Source organism: Protopterus annectens, chromosome 7.part0 (genome assembly GCF_019279795.1).
Source record: "Protopterus annectens isolate FY-2018-M chromosome 7.part0, PAN1.0, whole genome shotgun sequence".
Lineage (NCBI taxonomy): Eukaryota > Metazoa > Chordata > Ceratodontiformes > Protopteridae > Protopterus > Protopterus annectens.
Window position 1 is genome coordinate 1,316,290,187 of NC_056739.1, and position 23,854 is coordinate 1,316,314,040.

General features: G+C 39.5%; 1 protein-coding gene across 1 annotated transcript in view; it reads left to right on the forward strand.

Annotated features, from left to right (window-relative positions):
- Positions 1-23,854, forward strand: part of ADAMTS9 (ADAM metallopeptidase with thrombospondin type 1 motif 9) — a 1,232,634-nt gene that overhangs the window by 906,613 nt on the left and 302,167 nt on the right. The window contains exon 30 of the mRNA XM_044077927.1: positions 3,593-3,766. Within this exon, the coding sequence (XP_043933862.1) occupies positions 3,593-3,766 (174 nt within the window). The remainder of the gene's footprint in view (positions 1-3,592; positions 3,767-23,854) is intronic.

Below are 23,854 nucleotides of genomic sequence, written 5' to 3' on the forward strand. Positions count from 1 at the left end.
AAAGATAGGTTTCACGAGTCACTTATAAAAGTATAAACTTGCATTCAGTTTTGTAACAATCGTTTAGATTTTCTACAGGTCGTAGACAGGTATAAAATGTTTGTAGTTCATGGACATGTATAAAATAAATGAAAATGTAAAATACAGTGTATACAATATACATTCCAATCTTGAATCAGAAAAATTAAAATGAGAATTTACAATCTGAAAACATTTAATTATAATGCTGTGCCAGATTCAAATATAATATAAAAATAAATAATGAGTGCCAGATAAATTGCATGTGACAGTGATGAAGGACACAGCTGAAAAATTGCAGGAAAATGAACATTGTACCGTCTAATACTGCAGAAATGGCTCAGATATAGAGTGGAGGGAGTCAACGCAGCAAATCAACCCAGTTCAGTTAATGATTCCGGTCAAGGCAGAGCTTTTTTTGTCTAAACGATAAGGATCTCCTCAAAAACATTTAGGAGATATGCTATGTGGAACTGATGACAATGGTCCATCTTACATACCCCACTCTGCCCGAGTCTAGAAAGCCTGGATTTTACTGTCTTCAGTATCCAGCCAACAAGACCATGTCAACTATTTGATTGGAATACAGTAGGCATCAACAATCATTCCCATCAAGGATTCCAGATTCATTTGGTGCACATGGGAAAATATGCTCTCAACCCTGTGATATCAAACCATTCTTGTCCAGTAAGGCATGAGTCAATCATGGAGGCTGATATTCACATAGCCATAAGGGTATCTTTATTCTACAGGCCATAACCCCATGCCTTGCTGGCTGATATGAGTGGCCTCGTCAGTGTGAGGGTATATTATGCCTTAGGAGTAACTGTTTGGTTAACCAAATCCACATCTCCATTTGTAAAATTTTTACCTGTTTGTGGCCACTGGATCACCATCCCATCCCGCCCAAGGTAGTTAAGCTGGTGTTGGCCATTCACTTCTACACTCCCCTGTCAAAATCTTCCAGTGTTCACACTGCTAATCAAACTTGGGTCTTCTGGATTATAGTCAGGGCTTTATCCCTCTATGCCACAAAGGTGAAGCAGAATTAAATCTTTTTAAATAATGGGTGATCCTTAGATCATACCCTGATTGGAGAATGAACATTCTCCAGCATTGTGTTAACATACAAGTAATGCCCACTAAAAATAAGTCCAATTATTCACAGCATCATATCAAGCTGCCATGGAGTTCAGACTGAAAAAAACGAAGTCACCATTATTTCACACTCACTAAGCAGTGCTTCTGCTATTTAGTGAGTGTAAAATATATTAAAAAGAAGAAAGAAAGAAAATTAAAAACAAAAGTGTGTTTGTGTGTGTGTGTGTGTGTGTGTGTATATGTGTGTGTGTGTGTGTGTGTGTGTGTGTGTGTGTGTGTGTGTGTGTGTGTGTGTGCTTGTGAGTGAAAGTGAGATAGATCAAGCCATTATTTTATACTTGCTAAGCAGCGTTTTTGCTGTTAAGGGAGTGTAAAAACTAAATATAACAGAAAAAGTGTGTGTCTATGTTTCTGTTTGTGACTCATACCTCTCAACCTCTTAATACAAACAATCTGGGCAAAGCTTGACAGAATGGGGGAACAAAGGCCCAAAATATGAAGAGATTTTAAATATTGCTCTTATAAACTTAGAAAGTTTCTAGAGTAACAGGAGTTGTCTTAACGTACATTTTCTGAAGGATTTGAAGTCTGAAACTCAAATGTATGTCATTATTTACTGACTTCAATCCTGAGATCATCCCAGTGATTTGCCAGAAAAAAAAAGGAACAGCCCAAAATATGAGGCAAAAATCTGGACATTCTGTGAAAATCTGTACAGTTGAGTGGTATTGTGTCTTTCTGTCTGTGTGTGTGAATGCATGCTTGTGTGCATGAAAGTGAGTTGTGTGTGAGTGAGAGAGAGTGAAGAGTGAAGAGTGAGAGTGATCTAGCACTGGTAGTGGCAGTATTGAAGAGGTTTATGTACCTCTCACCTCTTAGATCAAGTTATCTGAGTAAAGCCTAAAATAAAGGGGAGACAAAGGCTCAAAACAGGAGCATATTTCTGTTAAAAAAATCACAAACTTGCTTGAGTAATAGGATGTTAGCATGCATTTTCTGAAGTGTAAGTGTGTGTGTGTGCGTGTGTGTGTGTGTGTGTGTGTGTGTGTGTGAGTGAGAGAGAGAGAGAGATAGAGACAGTGAGATTGATTGACCACTGGCAGAAACAGGTAAGAGGTTTGCGTACCTCTTGATCTTTTAGCTCAAGAAATCTGGATAAAGCCTGAAATAAAGGGGGAACAAAGGCTCAAAAATAGGAACAGATTTTAAATGTTGTTCTTATGATAATCACTAAGTAAGTTAAATTACAGGATTTGTGTTAACATGAATTTTCTGAAGGAAATAAAACCTGAAAGTCAAATCTGTGTCATTATTTCATGACTGAAATCTCAAGTCACTGGCAACCACACATTTAGGAGTAAGGGACCAAAAAATAAAGCAACTATCTAGATATTTTTAAAAAATTATATATTTTGGATGTAAATGCTTCCCCCAACACAATTACATATACTACAGCAACTTTGAAACATTAGGTGCAGGAACTATTTTACATCAACAATATATGAAAAAATAATATAGTAATAATACATAAATAAGTAATTGAAACACAACAATTTTACAGACAGCCCAATTCTCTAAGTGTAATAATATTCTCCAGGGTATGTGTTATTGTGTGAATAATGCCCTTCCATAGGTGTAGAGGCCCTCTGCCTGGACTGGCATTATTTACACAATAACCCACACCCTGTCGAGCATTATTGCTTGCTTAAGCAAGCTACAGAAACATTTAAAAAAAATGAAAAGCAAACCATACACACCGGCTATAATAGACATATATAGAATATCTCAGGTTGTCAAGCAAATAATAAAGTGGAGCTGTTTTGTAATACTGTATTGTGCAAGGACAGTATGGAGGGGGTTGCCTTGCAAAAAAGAAGTTTGAAGGAGAAGGACAATGTTTGAGATTCACTCTTCTCACGCATTTTCAGACTTTTTTCCATACTGGCACTCGGCATTTCAATAGGGAGCCCTTTCTATGTTTGAATAATTCAACTTGACACTAAATTATCATATACGTGCTGTCAAAGTTAGTGGTGAATGTTTCATGTAAGTTCTTGATCTCTTTCTCCCTGTCAGTCTGTCAGCGATCATATAATGGTGAGAAAGACTGATTCTGCAAGGCTTCATACGCATAGTTTGTCACACGTTGATCAAACAATTACTGACTAAGTGTGCATGATATTACTATAAATATAATTCTGGAAATCAAAGTAACTCTGTTCTTGTCTTTGTTAGTCCTGCATTCAATAATACTCTTAGTATATCTACATCAGTGAAATATGGGAATCAAGAAAGAAAAGATGGCAAACAGAAATCCAAATGAGTATTTCCTGCAGAATACACTAAGTGCTTATCTATTCCTAGTACCATGCCTGAATGTACCATAATGTGAAGGTGTTTTCAGAGCCTTTTGTTTGAGTCTGTCCTGTCTGAAACATGCTGACACGAAAGATAATCTTTTTTCTACCTACAGTGCTCAGTCTCCTGTGGTCAAGGAACTCAGAAAAGAGATGTGAACTGTTTGTCTGCAGCCCAGAAAAACGTACAGGATTCTGAATGTATCCTAGCAGTAAAGCCTACCACTGTGCAACTCTGTCACCTTGCAAACTGCCCAGATTACCACTGGAAATCAGAAGACTGGCAGGAGGTAACGATTTCTAAACTCAAACAGCTTGAGTAAAAGTAAAACCAAAGCAATGTAATCCACCGGAAATGACACTGTTGTGTTTCTTAATACATGACATATCAGCTTCATACATGGATGACAAGAATTAACAGATTTGGTCAGAATGCCATTAACATGTAAAGAAAGGCACATAAGGGAATCTGCCTTTGATCAAAGTCAGGTGACAACTACTGTGCTCTAGTCCTGAGTTTTTAATTTAAATATATTTCAGTAATGTAGCCTTTATAGTTATATATGGGTGGTCACAGTGGTGCAATGGTTAGCATTGCCACCTCACAGCAAGAGGTTCTCTGTTTCAATCTTCATCTGGGGTACCTTCTGTGCGGAGTCTGCATGTCCTCCCTGGGGTCGCGTGGGTTTCCTTCTGGTGCTCTGCTTTCTTCCCACATTCCTAAGACATGCTGTAGGTGGATTGGACTCTCTAAATTCTCCCTAGGCATTGAGTGTGTGCATGTGTGTGCCTTCTGTGGAAGGTTGGGCATTGGGCTGGCAACTCAACACCATAAAACTCCACTGCCAATCATGAGCAGACAGGTGATCTGCTGTGGCGACCCCTAACCGGGAAAAGTCAAAAGAAGAAGTCTTTATAGTTATATATAAATCTTTATTCAATCCAGTAACATTCACATCAATTAACTCTTGTAGCAAGACTTTAGAGTGTGACACAAAGAGTTATTTGTTGAATGTATCCTAATGCAACAGAACCTGCTCTTAGAATAAACACAATCCTTGTGATTTATTAAAGGGTCTGTACAACCCAGGCTGCAAAGGCCCTACTTCCATAAAGTGACATTTTCTGATTCAGAGACATGTAAGCCACAACAAGGAAAAAGCTCATTATTGGCTCATTCACAGGTCTCAGAGAGTTAACTTCTTCAAAGTGAAGACCAGCATTTCTAGCAGTTGATAACTGCAACGGCTGTATTGTAAAGTCATAGGCATCCATCCCTCCCTCCTCAGTCACATGCGCGCACACACACACACACACACACACACACACACACACACACACACACACACACACACACAAACACCAAACACACACACCAAGCACACACACAGATGCACACACAGACACACGTACATATTCAAATACAAACACATTCTCACAATGCAGTCACCATACCTATCCTTGCGTTGTTAGTTGTTGGCACATCCCTGATGTCTCCTAGATCTGATATGTCTGTATGTCTTATCCCTGGTGTTTAGTACCCCCTTCCCAATTTCTGTACTGGTTTGAGTGCAGTTCAGGCACAGGTGTAGTAATTCTTGGTGTCTACTGTTCCTCCCATCCTTGATCCTTGTACTGGTTTGAGTACTATTAGGGTACAGGAGTAGCACACCCTGGCGGTTAGTGGTCCCACTATCCCCAGAGTACTTTTATTCCCCGTGGCTAGCAGTTCCTCCATTTAATGTTGTACATTATGCTCATTAGTTTAAAGGTTGTGTGGAGGTATGATAGCCACCCCGACCCACACTCACACACACATATATGTATATAAATCCCCCGATACATGCACATACCTAACTTACCTCCTCACTAGTCCCCATACATCTCTCAGGCAGATGCACACACACACACACACACACACACACACACACACACACACACACACACACACACACACACACACACAGACACACACACACACACACACACACACACACACACACACACACACACACCCCTACCCCCCCCCCACTAGCCCCCATACATTATTTCCCAGGCTGACACAAGCATACACCTCATCTTCTCATTGGCTGCCATACATTGTTTCTTATACAGACAGGCACACAGACACACACACACACAGACACACACACACACACACACACACACACACACACACACACACACACATGCAGCCTCTTGCATTTACTCAATTACAGACCTCTTGACCCCACCTTACCACTAAAATCCCTAGTACAACCTCTTCTGCCATGAATTAACACAACCTATTGGAAATGTTCACTACAGTGAAGTGGCAGAGGTGGTCATGCTGAGCTACATATCCAATTGATTTCACGAGTGTCTTTGAACATAGATGTCTTCCTAGAGGCAGTTTCAGGGGAGAGATCACATGGGTAATTAGCATATGCCTCACTCATGGCCTTCCTGAATCACATACAACATGGCCTTGGAGGTAGCCCACTGAGCTGCTGCACATCTTCATAATGGAGCACCATGTCAGGCAGTCTCTAAATTCAAAAAGAATCCCACGAGGTGTACACCTCACAGTAACCTTTATGAATTCCCCCAAGGTAGAATTCATAAAGTGTGTGCATGCATAGATGTGCATGTGTCTGCGCATGTGTTTTTAAGCATGCATATTGTAAATGTGTGGGCCAAATGGATAAACACTACCACCATCATAGGTCTGGTAGCACCAGTGTTTAAAAAGGCATGATTAATGGATATGCTAATGAGCTGGTAAGGAAGTCTGACTTTGTGTTTATGTTTAGGTTGGTTAGCTATATCATTTAATAAAAATACTCATACTCTTCATCTTATAAGATCTGATCTTAATTATTAAGAAATCATGATAACTAGTATTGCAATGTACTACTGCATCTCTAATGTGTAATGACAATATCAACAAATGGTAAACATATTAGTTAACAAACCTCATAAAGCTTCATAATAAACCCTTTGATAGTTGTGAAAAAATACCTATCCCTATGGCTTGTGACACCCTCAGTCTTCTTGCCGCCACTATCTTTTCAATACGTTGAAGCCTCTTCTAGCCACAAGGTGATGATGAAACTGCACAATTTATTAGAGATGCTCTGTAGTTGGGCCAGGAATATTCCCTTACCTATGACAGCTCTGTCTAAGCTTGTTAGGTATGGAAGGATTTGTCTGGAGAAAAATAGAAGACGGTTAATTTTATTACATGTTTTGTTTTTCTATCTATGAATGGAAGTTAAGAGTTTATCTAGCCAAATCTCAAGGTATTTAAAGGATGCTGTTTTCTCAGTTGGCAAGTTGTTTAATCTGTAAAATCCAGCCACTTGGATGCTTCAGCTACCTTTTGACGAGTACCCAAAATCATAGTTTTAGTTCTGTATGGGTTGGGTGTGCTGGAATAACCATTGGATGAAGGAGTGAAAGTTGCTTTGAAGCTGAACTTAACATTGAGAGTGAGAGTGGCTAGATCTGAAGATGACCTTTTAATAATCATATAGACTTAGTGCTGTGTGGGGGAGGTCATACAGATATTTTTGATAATAATGAAAAATAGTAAGAGTACTACAATGGACTACTGAAGAACCACTTTCTACAGTGTAGCTGCATCAGAAATGGAAGACCATATTTTGACCTTAAAGTGTCCATTGGATGGAAAATCATCGATTCATGCAGTGGCAGTTTTACTTATGCCAGGTTCTGTCAGCTTGGTACAAGGAACAATTTAATATAGCAATAACCTATGCCTGGGTGTGGGTAATGTGGGATTTACCCACGGTTGGCGTGGTTTGGTCCATCGGGCTTCGCCCTCGGGACCAAACAAAGACAACCGTGGGTAAATCCCGCATTACCCACACCCAAAAGTGGGTTATTGCTATTATACTATGGCATTATTTAAGAAAAGAAATAATTACTTTTCTTAAATAATGGCATTGTATAATGCTTCTTTGCTGCCCTTCCACAGCTGTCTGGCATCCGCGGCAGTTCTGATGTACTGCACATGCCTACGCAGTACATCAGAGCTGTGGCCAAAAGCAACAGAGAAAGCAAGATATCTGTTGCTTTTTACTGTTTCGCTATGTTAAATGGGTTTAACATAGCGAGACAGCTTTAAAATAAGCAACGGACATCTCCGTTGCTTATTTTAAAGCTGTCTCGCTATGTTAAACCCATTTAACATAGCGAGACAGGTTTAAAAAAAAAGCAACAGAGAAAGCAAGATCTCCGTTGCTTTTTACACACTGTGTCACTATGTTAAAGGAGTTTAACATAGCGAGACAGCTTTAAAAAAAGCAACAGAGGTCTCCGTTGCTTTTTTTTAAACCTGTGTTGCTATGTTAAACTCTTTTAACATAGCAAGACAGTGTTTTAAAAGAGACGTATACTAATGGAAAAAGTCCGGGCGACCAGACCTTTTTCCATTAGTATAAGTCGATTTACAACGTGCACGCTGGCCAATCAGTGTGCACGTTTTGGAATATTAATGGGGGGTCATGGTATAATACACTATATACAATGTGTACAATGCAAGCGAAGTAAGACATTAAGTGACATTGTAAGTATATACTGACATATGTATTTGGAAGAGTGTGGGATAATCAGTGTGTGAGAAATACAAAAAATAATAGTAATGGTAATTAAGACAATAAAATTATATTAGGTATTTATTAATTGAATAAAGTGGTATGAAATAGAAAATGTGATAGGAGGGAACAAGGAGAAAATGAGAAAGAAATGAGATAAACAGTGGTCTGTAAGAGATGATATTTGTTTAGTATCATAAAATGTAAATATTTAGTTGAAGGTATGGGTTCTTTTAATTCTCAGTCTGTATTAATTGCATGTGTTGAAATAAACGTATATAATGTTTCTCTACGTAAGGTTGCTGTTCCGTTCAAATTGATGTGAGGTTTATTTTAAATTTGATAAATAATATTTTGTGGTTTGGATTCTAATCTTATATCCAAAATGACAGAGTACCACATCTCTATCACTGAACCACACCTCATGTACTAAGTAAAGTTAACATTCATAATGACATCATTTAGTTCTGATTAGTTGATTTAGGTTTTGAGATATGAATGGTCTTGACATGTTATACCTTTGTATCAGAATTTTAATTCTTAGATATTTATTTACCTTTTATAATATAGAATGTTTAGATTTAACTCACTCAAGGATATATTGCCTTTTTTGTATACTGTAAGTTAACACACATAGCTCCTTATGCCATGCAGACCTTGTTTGGTTCTAGCTTCTTTAACTAAGTGACTTAACAGCTAATAATAGGCCGTATTAGAAAGGGCAAGGAGTTATTAAAAAATTACACTAGAATTGTTAATCTAGCATGTCTTGCATAGGCCAAAATTAATCTTTATTTGCCACTTATTATTTTTATGTTCATATTTATGTTCATATTTTCATATTTGAGAGACCTACATTTTATTGAGGTGCTTGGGTGGGAGGATGGCATAATAGTTAAGGTGTTTACCTTGTAGACACAAGGTGTAGGGTTTGATTCTCACATGGGGCAATTGGCTAGGCTTAAAATGGCCCACAAGGGCAGTTAACCTAGTATTAACCTATGAATCAATGTGAGAGACAAGGCAATTCACTATCAGTGCTGGTTTATATCACACTATACTGAAATATTCCTAGTTGTTTGTTAGTAATTATGAAAATAAGCAATATTTCTATATGTTCTTAATACTTCAAAGACCAAGCTACTTACAAACTGTTTCATGATATTAGTCAAAACCTTAAATATTGTTGATGAACTGTCTTTGATATTTGCACTGTAAGTTGCACACCTTGAGAGATATCAAGAACTATTTGTTTTTCTAATTATAGGTTCACAGGTTTGTCGGTAAGTACCAGACTAGCTGCCTTTGTGGACCATTTTAAGCCTAGCCAATTTCTAATTTTGTGCCCAAATTAGCCTACCCCATAGAGACTGGCTTTCCCATTCAGTGGTTGATAATTATATATCACCCCTAATGAGAATAAATGGGATCATACCGTAGATAATATGAGGGGAGCAACGCAAGGGATAAAGCATTTAAGAGCTGCCTCTGTCAATTAGCAGTACATGGGGCAGTTCTGGGGTAAATGTTTTGTTTTCCATCCATAAATCCAAGTTGTGTTTGAATACACACAGGGATGAACTTTGTTTCATGTGGAAGGAGAGCCTGTTCCAGAGCAGTGGTATTCTCTATGAGATATACCTTCCCTCAAAATTATTCTGCTGATATTGCAGAAAAAGTTTAGATCACTAGATAGAGTAATTATGATGCCATTTGCCTTGCTTCTGTGCAGTAACTCCATCAGTATTAGGCCAGATGATACCTTGTGTGCCAGAAGCAGATCACCTCTTAGTAGACTGTGAGATACCGAGTACAGTGACAGAGCTTTGAACTGGTCCATGTTTCACATGTTGTATAGGCCTTGTATCCTTTCAATAAGGTATCTCTGTTAGTATTCCAGTTGTGCATATGCCTGGGCATTATATTTAATGATTGGCCTCATGAGGGCTGAGTAAATGGGGACAATGTCATCCCTATATCTAGACACAATCCCTTGTTTATAAACTGGGTAATATTGAAGGGCTTTCTGAAAAAAAAAGTATAAGTGTTGGCCAAAAGTTAGATCACTGACCACATAAGTTTCCAAATTCCGAACAACTGGATCAACTCATAGGGGTATTGTTAATGTGCAGGTCCCTGGGGCAAAGGTTACAATAATGCATTTTTGGCATTTAGTTTCAGTCCATGATCTTGGTAACAGATATTTATATGGAACAAACCTTCCTGCAGGATGGCTAAGACTTTTGGAGATTCAGTAACTGCTCCTAGCTTGCAGTTATCTGCAAACTTAGTCAGCCAGAGCCCTTTGGTATTTGCTTTTATTTCATAAAAGTTTATCCCAAACAGGAGCGGTCCCAACACAGAACCCTAGGGGTCTCCACTGATGTCCAGTCTCTTTTGTGGAAGTAACATTCCCTATTTGAATTTCCTGTGTCCTATCTGTGAGCCAGTTGGCAATTCAGTGGGTGACACAGGGGTTTATTCCCATTTTATGTATCTTTTGTACTATGCCTGAGTGGGGAATTGTGTCAAAGGCTTTAGCCAGGTTGAGGTATTCAATGTGCATCATTTTGCCTTCATCCATTGCTTTAGTGATCTTTGAAAAAAATTCCACCAGGTTAAATAAGCATGACCTGCCCTTGACAAATCCAGACTGAGATGGATTCAATGTTTTGAGGGTCCCTATGTCCTGATTAGTTCCATGATAAGTCTTTCCATGGCTTTGCATAAGAGGTTGGTCAAACGTATGGGTCTGTGGAAGGTCCTTCCTTATACAGAGGAATGACTGTAGCTGTTCTCCATTCACTTAGTACAAAACCTGTATGGCGGCCATACCTCTCAACCCAGAAACATCAAAAATCTGGACAAAGGCCCATGTAAAATAGGTACAAATCTGTATGCTGATTAACATATATTTGCATACATAATTATGTAATCTCACCCACTCCAATGGAATTGTGGGATACCAACTTTTAAATGCAAATTGAAGAACAGACAAAATAATAAATTAAAATATAACCAGAACAGTACTGGGAGAGTCCGACTGGACAAGCTGTCCTTTTTCAGAGAAGGTCCAGGGAGAAAAGTTCAACATTCATACATAGAGAAATTATACAAGAAGTAGTAAGTAATACATAAGTAAAATGAATTGAGTGTGTACAAAATACAGAATAGACAGTACAAAAATTTTTTTGTGTTTTTACGTCTTGTCAGATTAGCATTTTTACAGTTTGCAAAGAATCACGATGCATAATCTTATCAGAGGTGAAGCAAGACCTTCAGAGATATATAGTAGCTATATATTACATTATTGAAGATGGCACTACATCAAAATTAATTATTTCTTGCTTCTTCTTGCAGCAAACAGATGCAAGGCTTAGAAGCACACTTAATCGAATATCAACATGTACATACACAACATATGAGCAATTTAAAAGAACAATCCATTCAAGTTATGCCTGGGGGGTGTACACGAAAAAAAACATTATTAAAAATCTGTACTTCCACAAGCAGTCTACTAAGCTGCCACCTGCCAAAATAAATAAATAAAATTAAAATCAAATAAAGAGCATAGACATCTGCCACAATGCACTATACTGACAGCGACTAAGTAAAACTACCCCTCCCTCTAGGCACTAATGCACATTTAGTTCACATATAAACGTTTTGTCTAAAACTAGTACTACAGATCCTTCCACTGTAGCACCCCTTTAGCAAGAAAAATCAGCAAATATTTCGCCTGCTTTCTCATCTGTTCATTTTCCCTCTCTCAAGTCAGCTTTTGTTTGGACTATTTTGTTCAACACCATAAAACAATAAAAAACAGCCAACAGCTTAACCCTAAAACAAACTATAATGCACAAGAACCATTCCAGGTTCCTTGTGCATTATAGTTTCTTTTAGTGTTAGTTCAACACCATCTTTGACCAGGTGCAAAAGAACCATACCAAGGCACCGGGAGAAAAACATGAAACAGAATACAGGATACTTCCACGAAAACATACATCGGATAAATATATCACATAGTACAGATAAAAAGTTTACTGTAAAAGTACCTCCAAGATCCACCCCCCTTGACCAGGTAAATACACATCTACACCATGGTACATCCTGCCTCACATATGCATGAGTATGCACAGCTGTAGCTGTGGCAACACATGACCGGGATGCCTGCCATTCCTCAAGATACACCCAGCAGCAAATGTCCTGTATTCAACAGGATCTGCTTACTACAGTTATTGTTTAGTCAAGTCCCCACACATTTCCCTTGATACACAATAGAATAATAACACTTATTATGTCAAACTTTATGTTTACAAACTATAGCCAGCATCAGCTCACTGTACCACCAGTCAAATACTGCTTCAAATGACTACTGCAGTCCCCGTTCAAAGACCGAAAGCATAACCATTTACAGACTATAAAATAATGTAGGTAAGAGTGCACATGCACCTAATTATATTCTGTAACATGACAGTCTAAACCGTTTACAAATTTGGTGACTAAGAAAATGCATTTCCACCAAGTTTACAAAATCACAGTCTAAAATATTATTTTAGTTTGACACATTTATCATGATAAGGGCTACTACCTCCAAGCGTTATCCAACAGTACAGCTACAAGCTTAATATGCTGCAATATAAAAAGCAGCAAAATTATTTGTCAGACATAAAAGTAATGGCCATTGCAATCCACTCATATCTAGACTCAATTCAAGATCATGTCAAAAGTCTACAAAATACTAAGGAAAGTTTTCGGTAATCACTACAACTCTTTCGCTACTCAAAGTCAGAAGTAATTCTTGAATTATTTTACAACTACAGTAATATCCTCAGCTATTTTAATCCTACTGTACTCTCATCTGTCCAGCATATTGTAGTTAGTGCATACACCAGTTACTGCTCGTGAGTCGTGCATGAAGTACGAAGTAATTGCTAAAATGTGTTACTGTAGTTTGCAGAATTTGCTATAAATAATACTGGCAGAGACACAGTTTATATTAGGCAATTTTTATTCTTTTTTACTTACTGGAGCCAGAGGTGGTTGAGCCACTGGAGAAAGTACGTTTTCTCATCCTGGCTGGGAGTGCGTGCGGAATACAGGTGGGTGCCGGGCAGACTGGACAGACTCTGCACTGCAGTACTGCAGAACTTCAGTGAAGTTAAATTGCAAACACCTCTGCAGCTCCACTCACTGCTGTCTTGTTGCTATTCCAATCCAAATTTTCAAACAGTCGCGGTAAACACAGTCCAACTCTCCTATAGGCTAGCAGTCTGCCTCACAAAGATGACGTCAGCCACAACTTCAACTTGGAAAAATAAAAAAAATTTAAAATTTTGAATCGAAGGGGCTGGGAATTCGTAGTACTTCATTATTTTGCCCTCTAAAATGGTAAATACTGAGGAATTCAGTACTGTTGAGAGGTTTGATGGACACTGAAACTGAACAGTGTTTTTAGAGGTGTGGCTAAACCATGCTTCATGCTATTTAACTCATTACAGTTGAGTGACGTCTCCAGGCATTTCTGCAGTTACCTCCTACTGCGCCTCTAGGCGTCAAATATTGGCTGCTCATATTTTCATTAATAATTCCAAAACCATGCTACCTACAAGGTATTAGAATATTGTATCTTGAAGCATAAATGATGGCAAGCACAATTGTATTGATATATCACCTCTGTCAATTAGTACTTGTTAGAACTGTAAGGTGATAACTTAAATTTTAAAGGCTGAAGCCACACCTACTGGGAGTTAAAGGTACACACTCAAAAGAGCTCTACTGGAGGGAATGATCCAGGGTAATTGTCAGGAACCTTCGAAGCATTGCTTTTAGCTTTTGATAGCACTTTTAGGACTTGGTCTTATGTGATAGCTGGAAGCCTGCCAGTGGCTGGTGTATCTTGAGGGGCAGATGGAGAGAAGAGAGGGGTAACATTAGAGTAAAATTTTTGGCCAATATGTTCCCTATATCTTCATCCTTAGTGTTAGAATTATCATTTATTATCATTTCCTTGTATTCCTGGATTGTTCTTTTGAGATTACAAACATAACTAAAAAAATGCAATATACAAACAAATGAGCTCTCCAATCAACATAGCTGTTAAAACTTTAATAAAGCAAAATAAAAAATGGTAAGCACTTTTGCGAACTTAATCACGTCATCAAACCATGCACACTAACCATAAATGAAACAATTTAAAACACCTGCCAAAGTCCTACCCATCAATGACAAAGATGACGAGCCTTAAGAGCTGATCTTAAAGATACATTATCATTTAAACCAGGCTCTTTATCTGCACCAAATTGAAGGATTCATTCTAGTTCACACTGCTCAGTCTTGTTTTTAACATCTCCACCCTTTATACCCAAATCTATAATCTCTAATACATGAAATCTAAAGGAGTGGGTACTATCTGCATTTTTAACATGTTTCACCAATGCATTAGTGTCTTTAGGCTTATACACATCCCTCACATGTTCCATAATCCTCTCTTTAAACATACGATTCATCTTACCGACATAAAACATGTTACGCACTAAACAGCTTGCAAAATATACCATATTTACAGTCTGACAATCTGTATAAAACCTAAAATCAATGAAACTATCCCTACGTAGATGCTTCATACAAAACACTGATCTAATGTATTTACACGCAGAACAGGAGTGGCATTTAAAAGTACCCTTATGTTCACTAGGAGTCTGATAAACAGAAGTCCTCTGCCTATAACACAGTTGATGTTTGATTGAGATGTTATTTTTAAAAGACAATTTAGGAACTTCACCAAGAATGTTCCTCAGATCATCACTATTTATTTATTTTATTTTACATTTGTTTACTGGGAAAGTCCGACTGGGCACAGCTCCCTTTTCAGTGGAGCCCTGGGGAAAAAAACTCTAAGAGTATCAAATACATACAATAGAGAATCAAATACAGACAAATGAGACGCAAATACCTGTAAGATAGTGGTTTCAGACTCAATAAGTAGAGCAACAGTAATTTACATCAAATATGTTGTTTACATTTAGTGGCTATATCCAAATGATTGTGTACAGTTAAAGTGAAACTATCAGTAGTGGTAGATCATGCTAGTAGAGTAAGAGTAATGCTAACAGAGTGAAAGAGAGGAATAGGTTATTCAGGGGAGTTGCAGTTGCAGAGCCAGGAGTTAGTAAGGTGCATTTTTATACGTTTTTTAAATTGAAGTGTTGTGGTTAGTTACTAGTGAGTTAGGTAGATTATTCCAGTGCTTGGAGATGTAGTTGGAAAAAGTGAAACCCTTGCTAAATTGTTAGCTTTAGTGGTGTGTAGAATTAGTTTGTTGCTGGAGCAAAGGGGTCTTGAGGAGGAATATGGCTGAATGATATCTTTGAGTGCAGGGTTTTTTCTGCTTGATAGAGTATTTTGTGGGTGAAGGTAAGTTGATTAATGAGAAGATGTTGAGAGAATTGAAGCCACTTGAGGTGCTTATGTGATGAGCAGTGATGTGACTTGTATGAGGCATTAGTGGCAAACTTGGAGATTTTGCTGTAACAGACTTTGAGTTTGGCTAGATCTGTCTTGCGGAGGTTGGTTAAGATTGAGGGGGCATACAGGAGAGTTGAGAGGAGGTGGGTTCTAGCAATGGCGGCTTTTGTATTTGTCAGAAATATGTTGTTTCTATATATAAGACCTAGGGGGCAATTCAATAAATCCTATATGGAGCGATTCTCCATGTAGGAACAGTGTCGTGCCACGGAGCCATTCACATAATGCAAATCACCTTATTTGCTGGTAAAAAAAAAAACATGTAAATGAGGTGAATTTGTGATCCAGGAAGCAGACAGGCATCCATGTAGGAGCCGTGTCTGCAGGATAAATGTATGTGGTTACTAACCGTGCACCGGAATGTAAAAATAAAAAAGGGGCCATAACAGCTCAAATAAAAGCATGTATTAGGTGCAGTAGGCATGCCAATTGCCAAACTATGGCCATTGACATTTAAAAGTGATGCAATAAATGAAAAATAAAATGTTTTTTTTTTTTAACACATATGTCATGTTTAAGCAGTGTGCAGTGATGCGCAAATGTAATAGATCATGAAATAAAAATTAAAGTAGTAAAATATGAGATATAAAGCTATATTGAAGTTTCCCATTATACTGCCCAGTAGGCAGAGTCACAGTCAATGGCAGGTTATAGTAGTTGCTAAGGACATAGGCTCTGGCATAGTGCAGTAACTAGGGTATACGTAATTAGGTGTATGTAAATGAGCTAAACTTATTGAATAGCAAAACGGGCCACCGTATCCACAGGTACCTAACTGTCTAAGGGCTACAACATGGTAGTGTAGGCAGAAGAGGCAGCTGACATGAAAAGGGTGTGTGTCAGGGTTTGTGTAAGCACATTGGAGCTCAGCGGCTCCTGTTTGTGCTCAGCTAAGCACAGCTAAGCAGGGGGTATGTCTGAGGCTGCTAAGCTGTGCCTAGCTGGTAAAGAAAAGCTGAGTGTGCTCATGTACAGGGAAGGGCCCATTCTGCTCAGCAAAGTTTACACTAGCTCAGCGGGTTTGCACAGAGTGCCGCTTAGCAGTGGAAGAAATAAAAAAAAAAGGAAATAGCTTGGGAAAGCCAATCAAGCATAAATGACTGATAAACCATGTTCCACTGACACTGGCCTATTCAAAACCCTTAATAATATAGCTGGCAGGTGGAATGTATCATAGTCAATGAATCACACAGGCTACATCTGCAGCACACCAGTATAAAGAATGCAGATACCCTTCAATCTGATTTTCCCACATACTCTGCACCATTGAAGTCCACACTTGAGAATTTTAACTGACAAAATGATAGGGGCTTCTGAAGCTTTGCAACATCTCTATATGCTACAGGCTGAGGGCAGTGATGAGGATGCTGCTGACAACCAGCCCAGACTGAGAAGGAGAAGAGTGTTCAGACCCAGTGTAAACTTTCAGAGGCTACATGAGCTGGAGATAGTAGAGTGCTACAGGATGGACATGGACATACTACAGCAACTCACCGAGCTCTGCTGCCCTCACCTCAGACCTAGAGCCAACAGAGGGGAACCCATCCCAGTGCAAACAAAGGTATTTGTAACCTTAAGAATACTAGCTACAGGTACTTACCAAAGACCTACTGGGGACATCATGGGGATCTCACAGGTATCTGCATCCAGGGTACTCCAGCAGTTCCTGGATGTCATGCTAACACATGCTAGTGAGCACATTTATTTCCTCAACACCCCTGGGGAGAAGACGACCAATATGTGTCTCTTCCATCATGTAGCACACTACCCAGAGGTACTGGGTGCCATAGACTGCACTCATGTGCACATTAAAGCACCTCTCAGTGAGGAGGGTAGAGTCTACATCAACCACAAGGTCCATCAATCCATCAACTGCCAGGTCATGTGCAATGCCAAGGGCAATATTACCAATCTGTGCAGTTATCATGACTCCCACATCTGGCATGCCTCACAGCTGTACCAGGCATCTGCCAGAGGGGACATCCCATACAGCCATCTAGTGGGGGATGCTGGTTATGCATTGGAACCATGGATGATGACACCCATCAGAAATGCACACACATCCACTGAAGAATGCCATAATGAGTCACATGCACAAACTAGGAACATCATAGAACATGTGTTTGGGATGCTCAAGTCACAGTTCCGCTGCCTTGACATATCTGGTACAGCCCTGCAGTACTCTACAGCCACATGTGCATACACTGTCATAATATCTGCCATGTTACACATATGATCCTGCGTAAACAGCTGTGGCAGGAACATTGCAGAGAAGAAGGACACAGACCCCCACCATTGCCAAGTTCCCCACAGGCACAGCGGGACTTGGAGGAGGAACCCCCTAAGCCTGTCCCTGTGTGCCCACTACACTCTGACCTTGGCAAAGAGGCAAAGCATAGCACATACACTGACATCCTAGGGGCCCAGGGACTGAAACCTTACACCTACTCACATACACACAGTAAAATGGATGCCAGCTGCATCACATTACCTATACCTTTTCATGTATAGGCCATGTACTGCCTGAATCCAACAGAATCAACCCTAAAGCACTGTTGTCTCAACTGCTGCTGGCACAAGGTAATTCACTCTTATTCATTCCTAGCCTGTTAGTTAAGCATCAGAAGCTTAAACAATAAAGTCCATAACTTGCACGCCCTCCTAGCAGTTCATTCCCCAGATATATTATGTCTCACAGTAACCTGGCTAAAACCTGCAACTAAGGACAATGAATTACTACCTCCAGGGTATCATATACTTAGATTAGACTGGTCCACAAGAAGGGGTGGTGGGGTAGCCATACTCTACAAATCTACCCTAACTGTTACCTCAGACACCCTACAACCTTCCCAGCTTAATAATGCAGAAATTCTTATTACCAAACTACAAATCAACAAAAACAAATACAGATACATTGTCTGTGTGTACATTCCACCAGGTAAGAACATTAACACCCTAGAAGACATCCTACAATGGTTATCTAGTAACTACCCCCAAGAAACCATTGTCTTTGGAGACTTCAACATTGATTAGAACACCTGTTCCTCAGAATCTCCTACTGCACATATAAACCTGTATGGGTTTACACAGACCATATCCTCCTCCACCAGGATTAGTAAACTCAATAGTAAAGCAAGTACCCTAGATTGGATACTTATCAATAGCCATCCCCAGATGTATAAGTCAGGGACTCTGCCTGACGACATAAGGGACCACTGTCTTACATACATAATTAAGCTCAAGGCAGATAACCCCCACCAATCCACCTATAAAACTATAAGAAACAATAGGAACTTCAACCTCACCAACTTCCAAAATGAACTCAAGGCTTGCAATTGGTCAGCTCTAAAACAACTCCCACTAGATGAAGCAGTAGGTCACTTCAGTACTAAATTCCTTACCATCCTTGATTCTCATGCCCCTGCTCACTCTATCAGAACCAAAACAATAAGTGCACCGTGGCTTTCAAAAGAAACCAAATCTAAAATCACACTCAGAAACAAAGCTTGGGCCACTTGGTGCTCAAGGAAAGCCCCGCATGATCAACTTAAATATCAACAGTTAAGGAATGACACTAAAAAAATCTATCACTCTTGACAAAAAAAAACTTCTACTGCCATTTGCAATAAAAACATCACAACATGCCTCAAAAGTTCTGGGATGGACTGAACAAACTCCTGCACCCAGGCCAAACCCCGACTCCAACCCTATTTACATGTAATCATAAATCCCCAGTAGATATTGCAAATACCTTCAATAGCTTCTTCACAGAGACCATTCTGTCTCTAGCTAGCCAACTCACTCCTACCACCCCTATTTCGGAGACTAACATACCCAATACTCTACTCTCCTTTAGCTTTCACCCTGTTCCCATCCCACTAATCAAAGCCCTAATCAAGAAACTTAAGCCTACCACCCTAGCGGCTGACCTCCTCCCCGCAGGGTATTTGCAAAAAGCCACAGAGGTCATAGCATACTCTATCTCTATCTTGATCAACAGAACTATTTCTGAAGCTGCCATCCCCTCAGTCTAGAAAATATCCCACGTTATTCCCCCTCCATAAAGGAGGTAGCTCCACTGAACTGTCAAACTTCAGACCTATAGCTATTTTGTCACCACTAGCTAAACTTATGGAAGAATTTGTCCAAAACAACTTATGCATTATCTTATTCAGAACAAGCTGCTAGCTGACTATCAGCATGGCTTTAGGCCATGCTATAGTACCACCTCAGCTCTCCTCTCTTTCTCAAATGCCATTAACCACAACCCCAACAACAATATATTATCCTCAGCACTCTTTCTTGATCCTTCCAAGGCTTTCAATATGGTTAACCACCAATTACTCATTGAAACTCTGAAGGTCTTCTCCTTGGACCACCTTTCTCTCCAATGGTTTCATTCTTACCTGTCTGCAAGACAACAAGCTATCTACTCATCTACCCATCACGCTTGGAGTACCCCAGGGTTCTATTCTAGGTCCCCCACTTTTCTCTATCTTTATTAATGATCTCCAGTCAATCATCCCTAATGCTACCTGTATTTAATACACAGATGATTCCACCTTGATCTGTTCAGCCACCCCCCCAACCCTTCAGACATTAACCCAGAATACTTTTAATACTGTTGAAAATTGGCTCACCAATCGCCATCTGATCTTAAACCCCAACAAAACTAATATGCTTCTTTTCTCACCCACTCAAAGGTCCTCCTCTCCATCCTTTACCATAAAATCTAATAATGACACCATCATCTCCCCAGATATCCAAACCAAACTCCTGGGAGTTACAGTAGACAATAACCTTAAATTTGATCTGCATGTCAATCAAACCATCAAAACCATTAATAAAAAAACTTGGGTCCCTTTACAAGATCAAACCTTTCCTTACACCTCATGCCAGAATTGCTATTGCCCACTCTCACCTACTGTCTTCCCTTCTCTACCCCCTCCCCTCTTCTCAACAACTTGAACAAAACCAACCTTAACAAACTATCCTGCTGTTATAACCACATTGCTAGATTTGCTACAGGCTCAGCATATAGGACACACCATTGTTAAAACCTAAATCTCCTAGGGTGGCTTGAACTACCCACCCTAGTGCAGTTCAACCAGCTTATAGTAGCACATAAAGTTCTTAACCACCCTAAAACACACCTGCACTTAAAAACATTATTAGCCCCAACAGTAACCTCAGTCCACTTTGCGAATCTAACAGACTTCTGGTTCTAACACTCAAACCCAATAACTCAGTTGGGGATGCCCTGTTTGCCAAATCCGTTGGCAAAATCTAGAATGTACTTCCTGCAGAACATACTCTAGAATCCTCACTTTCTCTATTCAAAAAAAAGTCTCAAAAAATATTTTAAATCACACTGGCTATGTCCCTGCTCTAAACCAGACTAACACCATCTCCACTATTTAAGTGCTATATCACAATTGTACTATTCAATCTGCTTATATTAAATTACAACAAAACTTATGGATAATAGCTTGCTCGACCAATCTAGGTAACTTGTCTGTGTTATGTATTCTGTGTGTTATGCTTATGTGTTGTACATATAATTTCTATGCATTGTATTTTGGAGCTTTTCTCCCCGGGCCTCCGCTGAAAATGGACATATATCCAGTCGGACTATCCCGGTCAATAAATGTAAAATAAATAAATAAATAAAATAAATATTAACAATAAATGAATGGGGTAGTAGACTGTGGTAGCATATGTATGGTATTGCTGCATGTATGCCTGGGAATGGAGTGTGTTACCAGGATAGCAGCAGACAATGGACAGCTAAGTGGGACAACAGCAAGTCTCTCCCAAATACTGGCTGACCCACAATATGCAGTAGGCCTTAAGCCAGCAGAATCTACTGCACTATGCGAGGGACTTACAAATAGTGGGCAAAAGACAAATGCATGGACATCAATATTGGAGTCCCATACATAGCTTTAAACTTTTTACAGCAAGAAATCTGTACAAATCCATAAAGAAATATGAGGCAAAGACTGAAAAACAGGGACAAGCCTTAAACAATGCTCTTACAAACATAGAAATTTGATAGAATAACAGCTGTTTCAGTAGCATGAATTATTTGAAGGCCAAGAAGTCTGAAACTCAAATGTCTGTCATTACTTTTTAACTTCAGTCTTTAATGATGTCACTATTATTTGCCACACAACCACAATTTCATAAAAAATGGACCCCAAATATGAGCCAAACATCTGGACAGACTGTGAAGATATGTACAATTGAGAGGTATGCCCCCTCCCCCATGTTCACATAGAACTGCAGTAACATTTATGTTTGTAAGGTGATAGCAGCAGGCCGCTCCTTCCCAGTGCTGTCACAATCAACTTGATAACTTGTTCCATTTCTACAATATGCAGGGTTCAATGTGATATGTATGTTTGTGGTTAATAATGTCAGGAAGTAGACAGCATTTACTGGTGGCTATTGTGGCTTAGTGGTCTAAGTAGAGTATTGTAGTTGCCAGGGCCCATGATTCAAGACTGGCTGTGGCAACTATTTTGCAGGCCAGTACTCAATATTTGTTACTGCAGAAAAGCTGGACAATGGAGGGACAGGGGGCCAAACATATGGAAAGTAAACAGAGGTGAGTAACCTACACAGTGCCTAGTAGAACAGCAGATTGTGACAAGTCAGTTGAATGCCAGGATACAAAGGCTGCCTTGTCAATGTGTCAGTACTGAAAACAAGTCATTGGGCACCATCCATACCCCTGGAATAACAGGGTGTCACAGAATGTCCAGACGTATGCTTTATATATCTGTTCTGCTTGTCATAATATTGCATTTGCCTGCCAAACTATTTGTAAACCAATAAAGGTTGATGTGAAAACATCAATGACAGGCAGATGAAATGCAGATGTCATACCCATAAGTAAATGAAGATAATACAAAGCCATTCTACCAACTGTGTAAGTTTGGAAGAGCACTATTAAGAGCCTACCCCCATGTCTGGGCCTTTGCTGACTGTTATATATGGACCTGTCCAGATGTCAGTCTGGAAGAATTTGAGAGCTATGGCCAACCTGTATCTGTATAATAACAGTGCAACAAAAAAACATGTGAGAAGCACAGCAGATGTATGGGGAACAATGATGGACAACCTGCTAAACAGGTACGGTCAGAGGTGTGAAGTCTGTAACCCTGTGTGTGATGTTATGACTACCACCCCACTCACACCATAACTACAAATACATAGCAGCAGCAATTGTGGACAAAGGCTGTGCCTGGACTACAGATAGACAAAGAGACACATATAAGGGGAAGGAGAAACACTGGCCAGACAAACCTAGAATGTGCATACTAGAACAATTTGTGCTGTAATATAGTTCCCTGCAATGTATAGGGCCAGTAAACAAATGTCTGTAAGTGCTCCCTCACATTACTCTATACTGCCCTGCCAGTGACATACCAGGAACTCACAGTGCTATGTAGAATATACCGCACATATTATGGAAAACCCTGCTCAGTCCAATGTACTCTGTAGCCACACCAGGTTATGACTCAGTTAATAAGGATAGCACACAACCATGAGATCCCCAGGCAGTATATCACTGAGGTGCTGGATTGTTTGCACAGGTTCATCAGCCAATTGACTGTACCACACAAACTTCTGGACCAGAGTACAGCTTCTTCTGAAATGGACTCCCACTCTTACTATAGATGGTTATACTGAGCATGCTCTTACAATTAGAGGATTACAGCCCATGTCTAAACTCACATCAGACTATACAACGGTGTTGTCCATATATGTCTTTGCATACAGACAGCTATGTACAACTTAACTCTCTCTCCCTAACCCCATCACACAGGATTAGCCTCAGCTATCTGTAGGTGGCACATATGTGATATATCTGCATCTGCTGAGTATGACAGACATACATATATATAGATAAAATATACAAATATATCAATTATAGACAGAGACAGACAGACAGGGAGACAGAGAGAGAGAGAGAGAGAGAGAGAGAGAATCATAGAGAAATAGAGAGAGAGAGACACCCTAAAAGGCATAGAGTGATGTCATGCTGCAGACATTTGCAAACCAGTTGTAACCAGTGGCATATTCCAGTATGAAGGAGAGCTCCATTGTGTAATAGTAGTGAGGTAGGGGCTGTAATGTCACATCAGCCACCATGTGTGTGTGTGTGTGTGTGTGTGTGTGTGTGTGTGTGTGTGTGTGTGTGTGTGTGTGTGTGTGTTTGTAGGTTAAAGTATTCTGAGTCCTTTT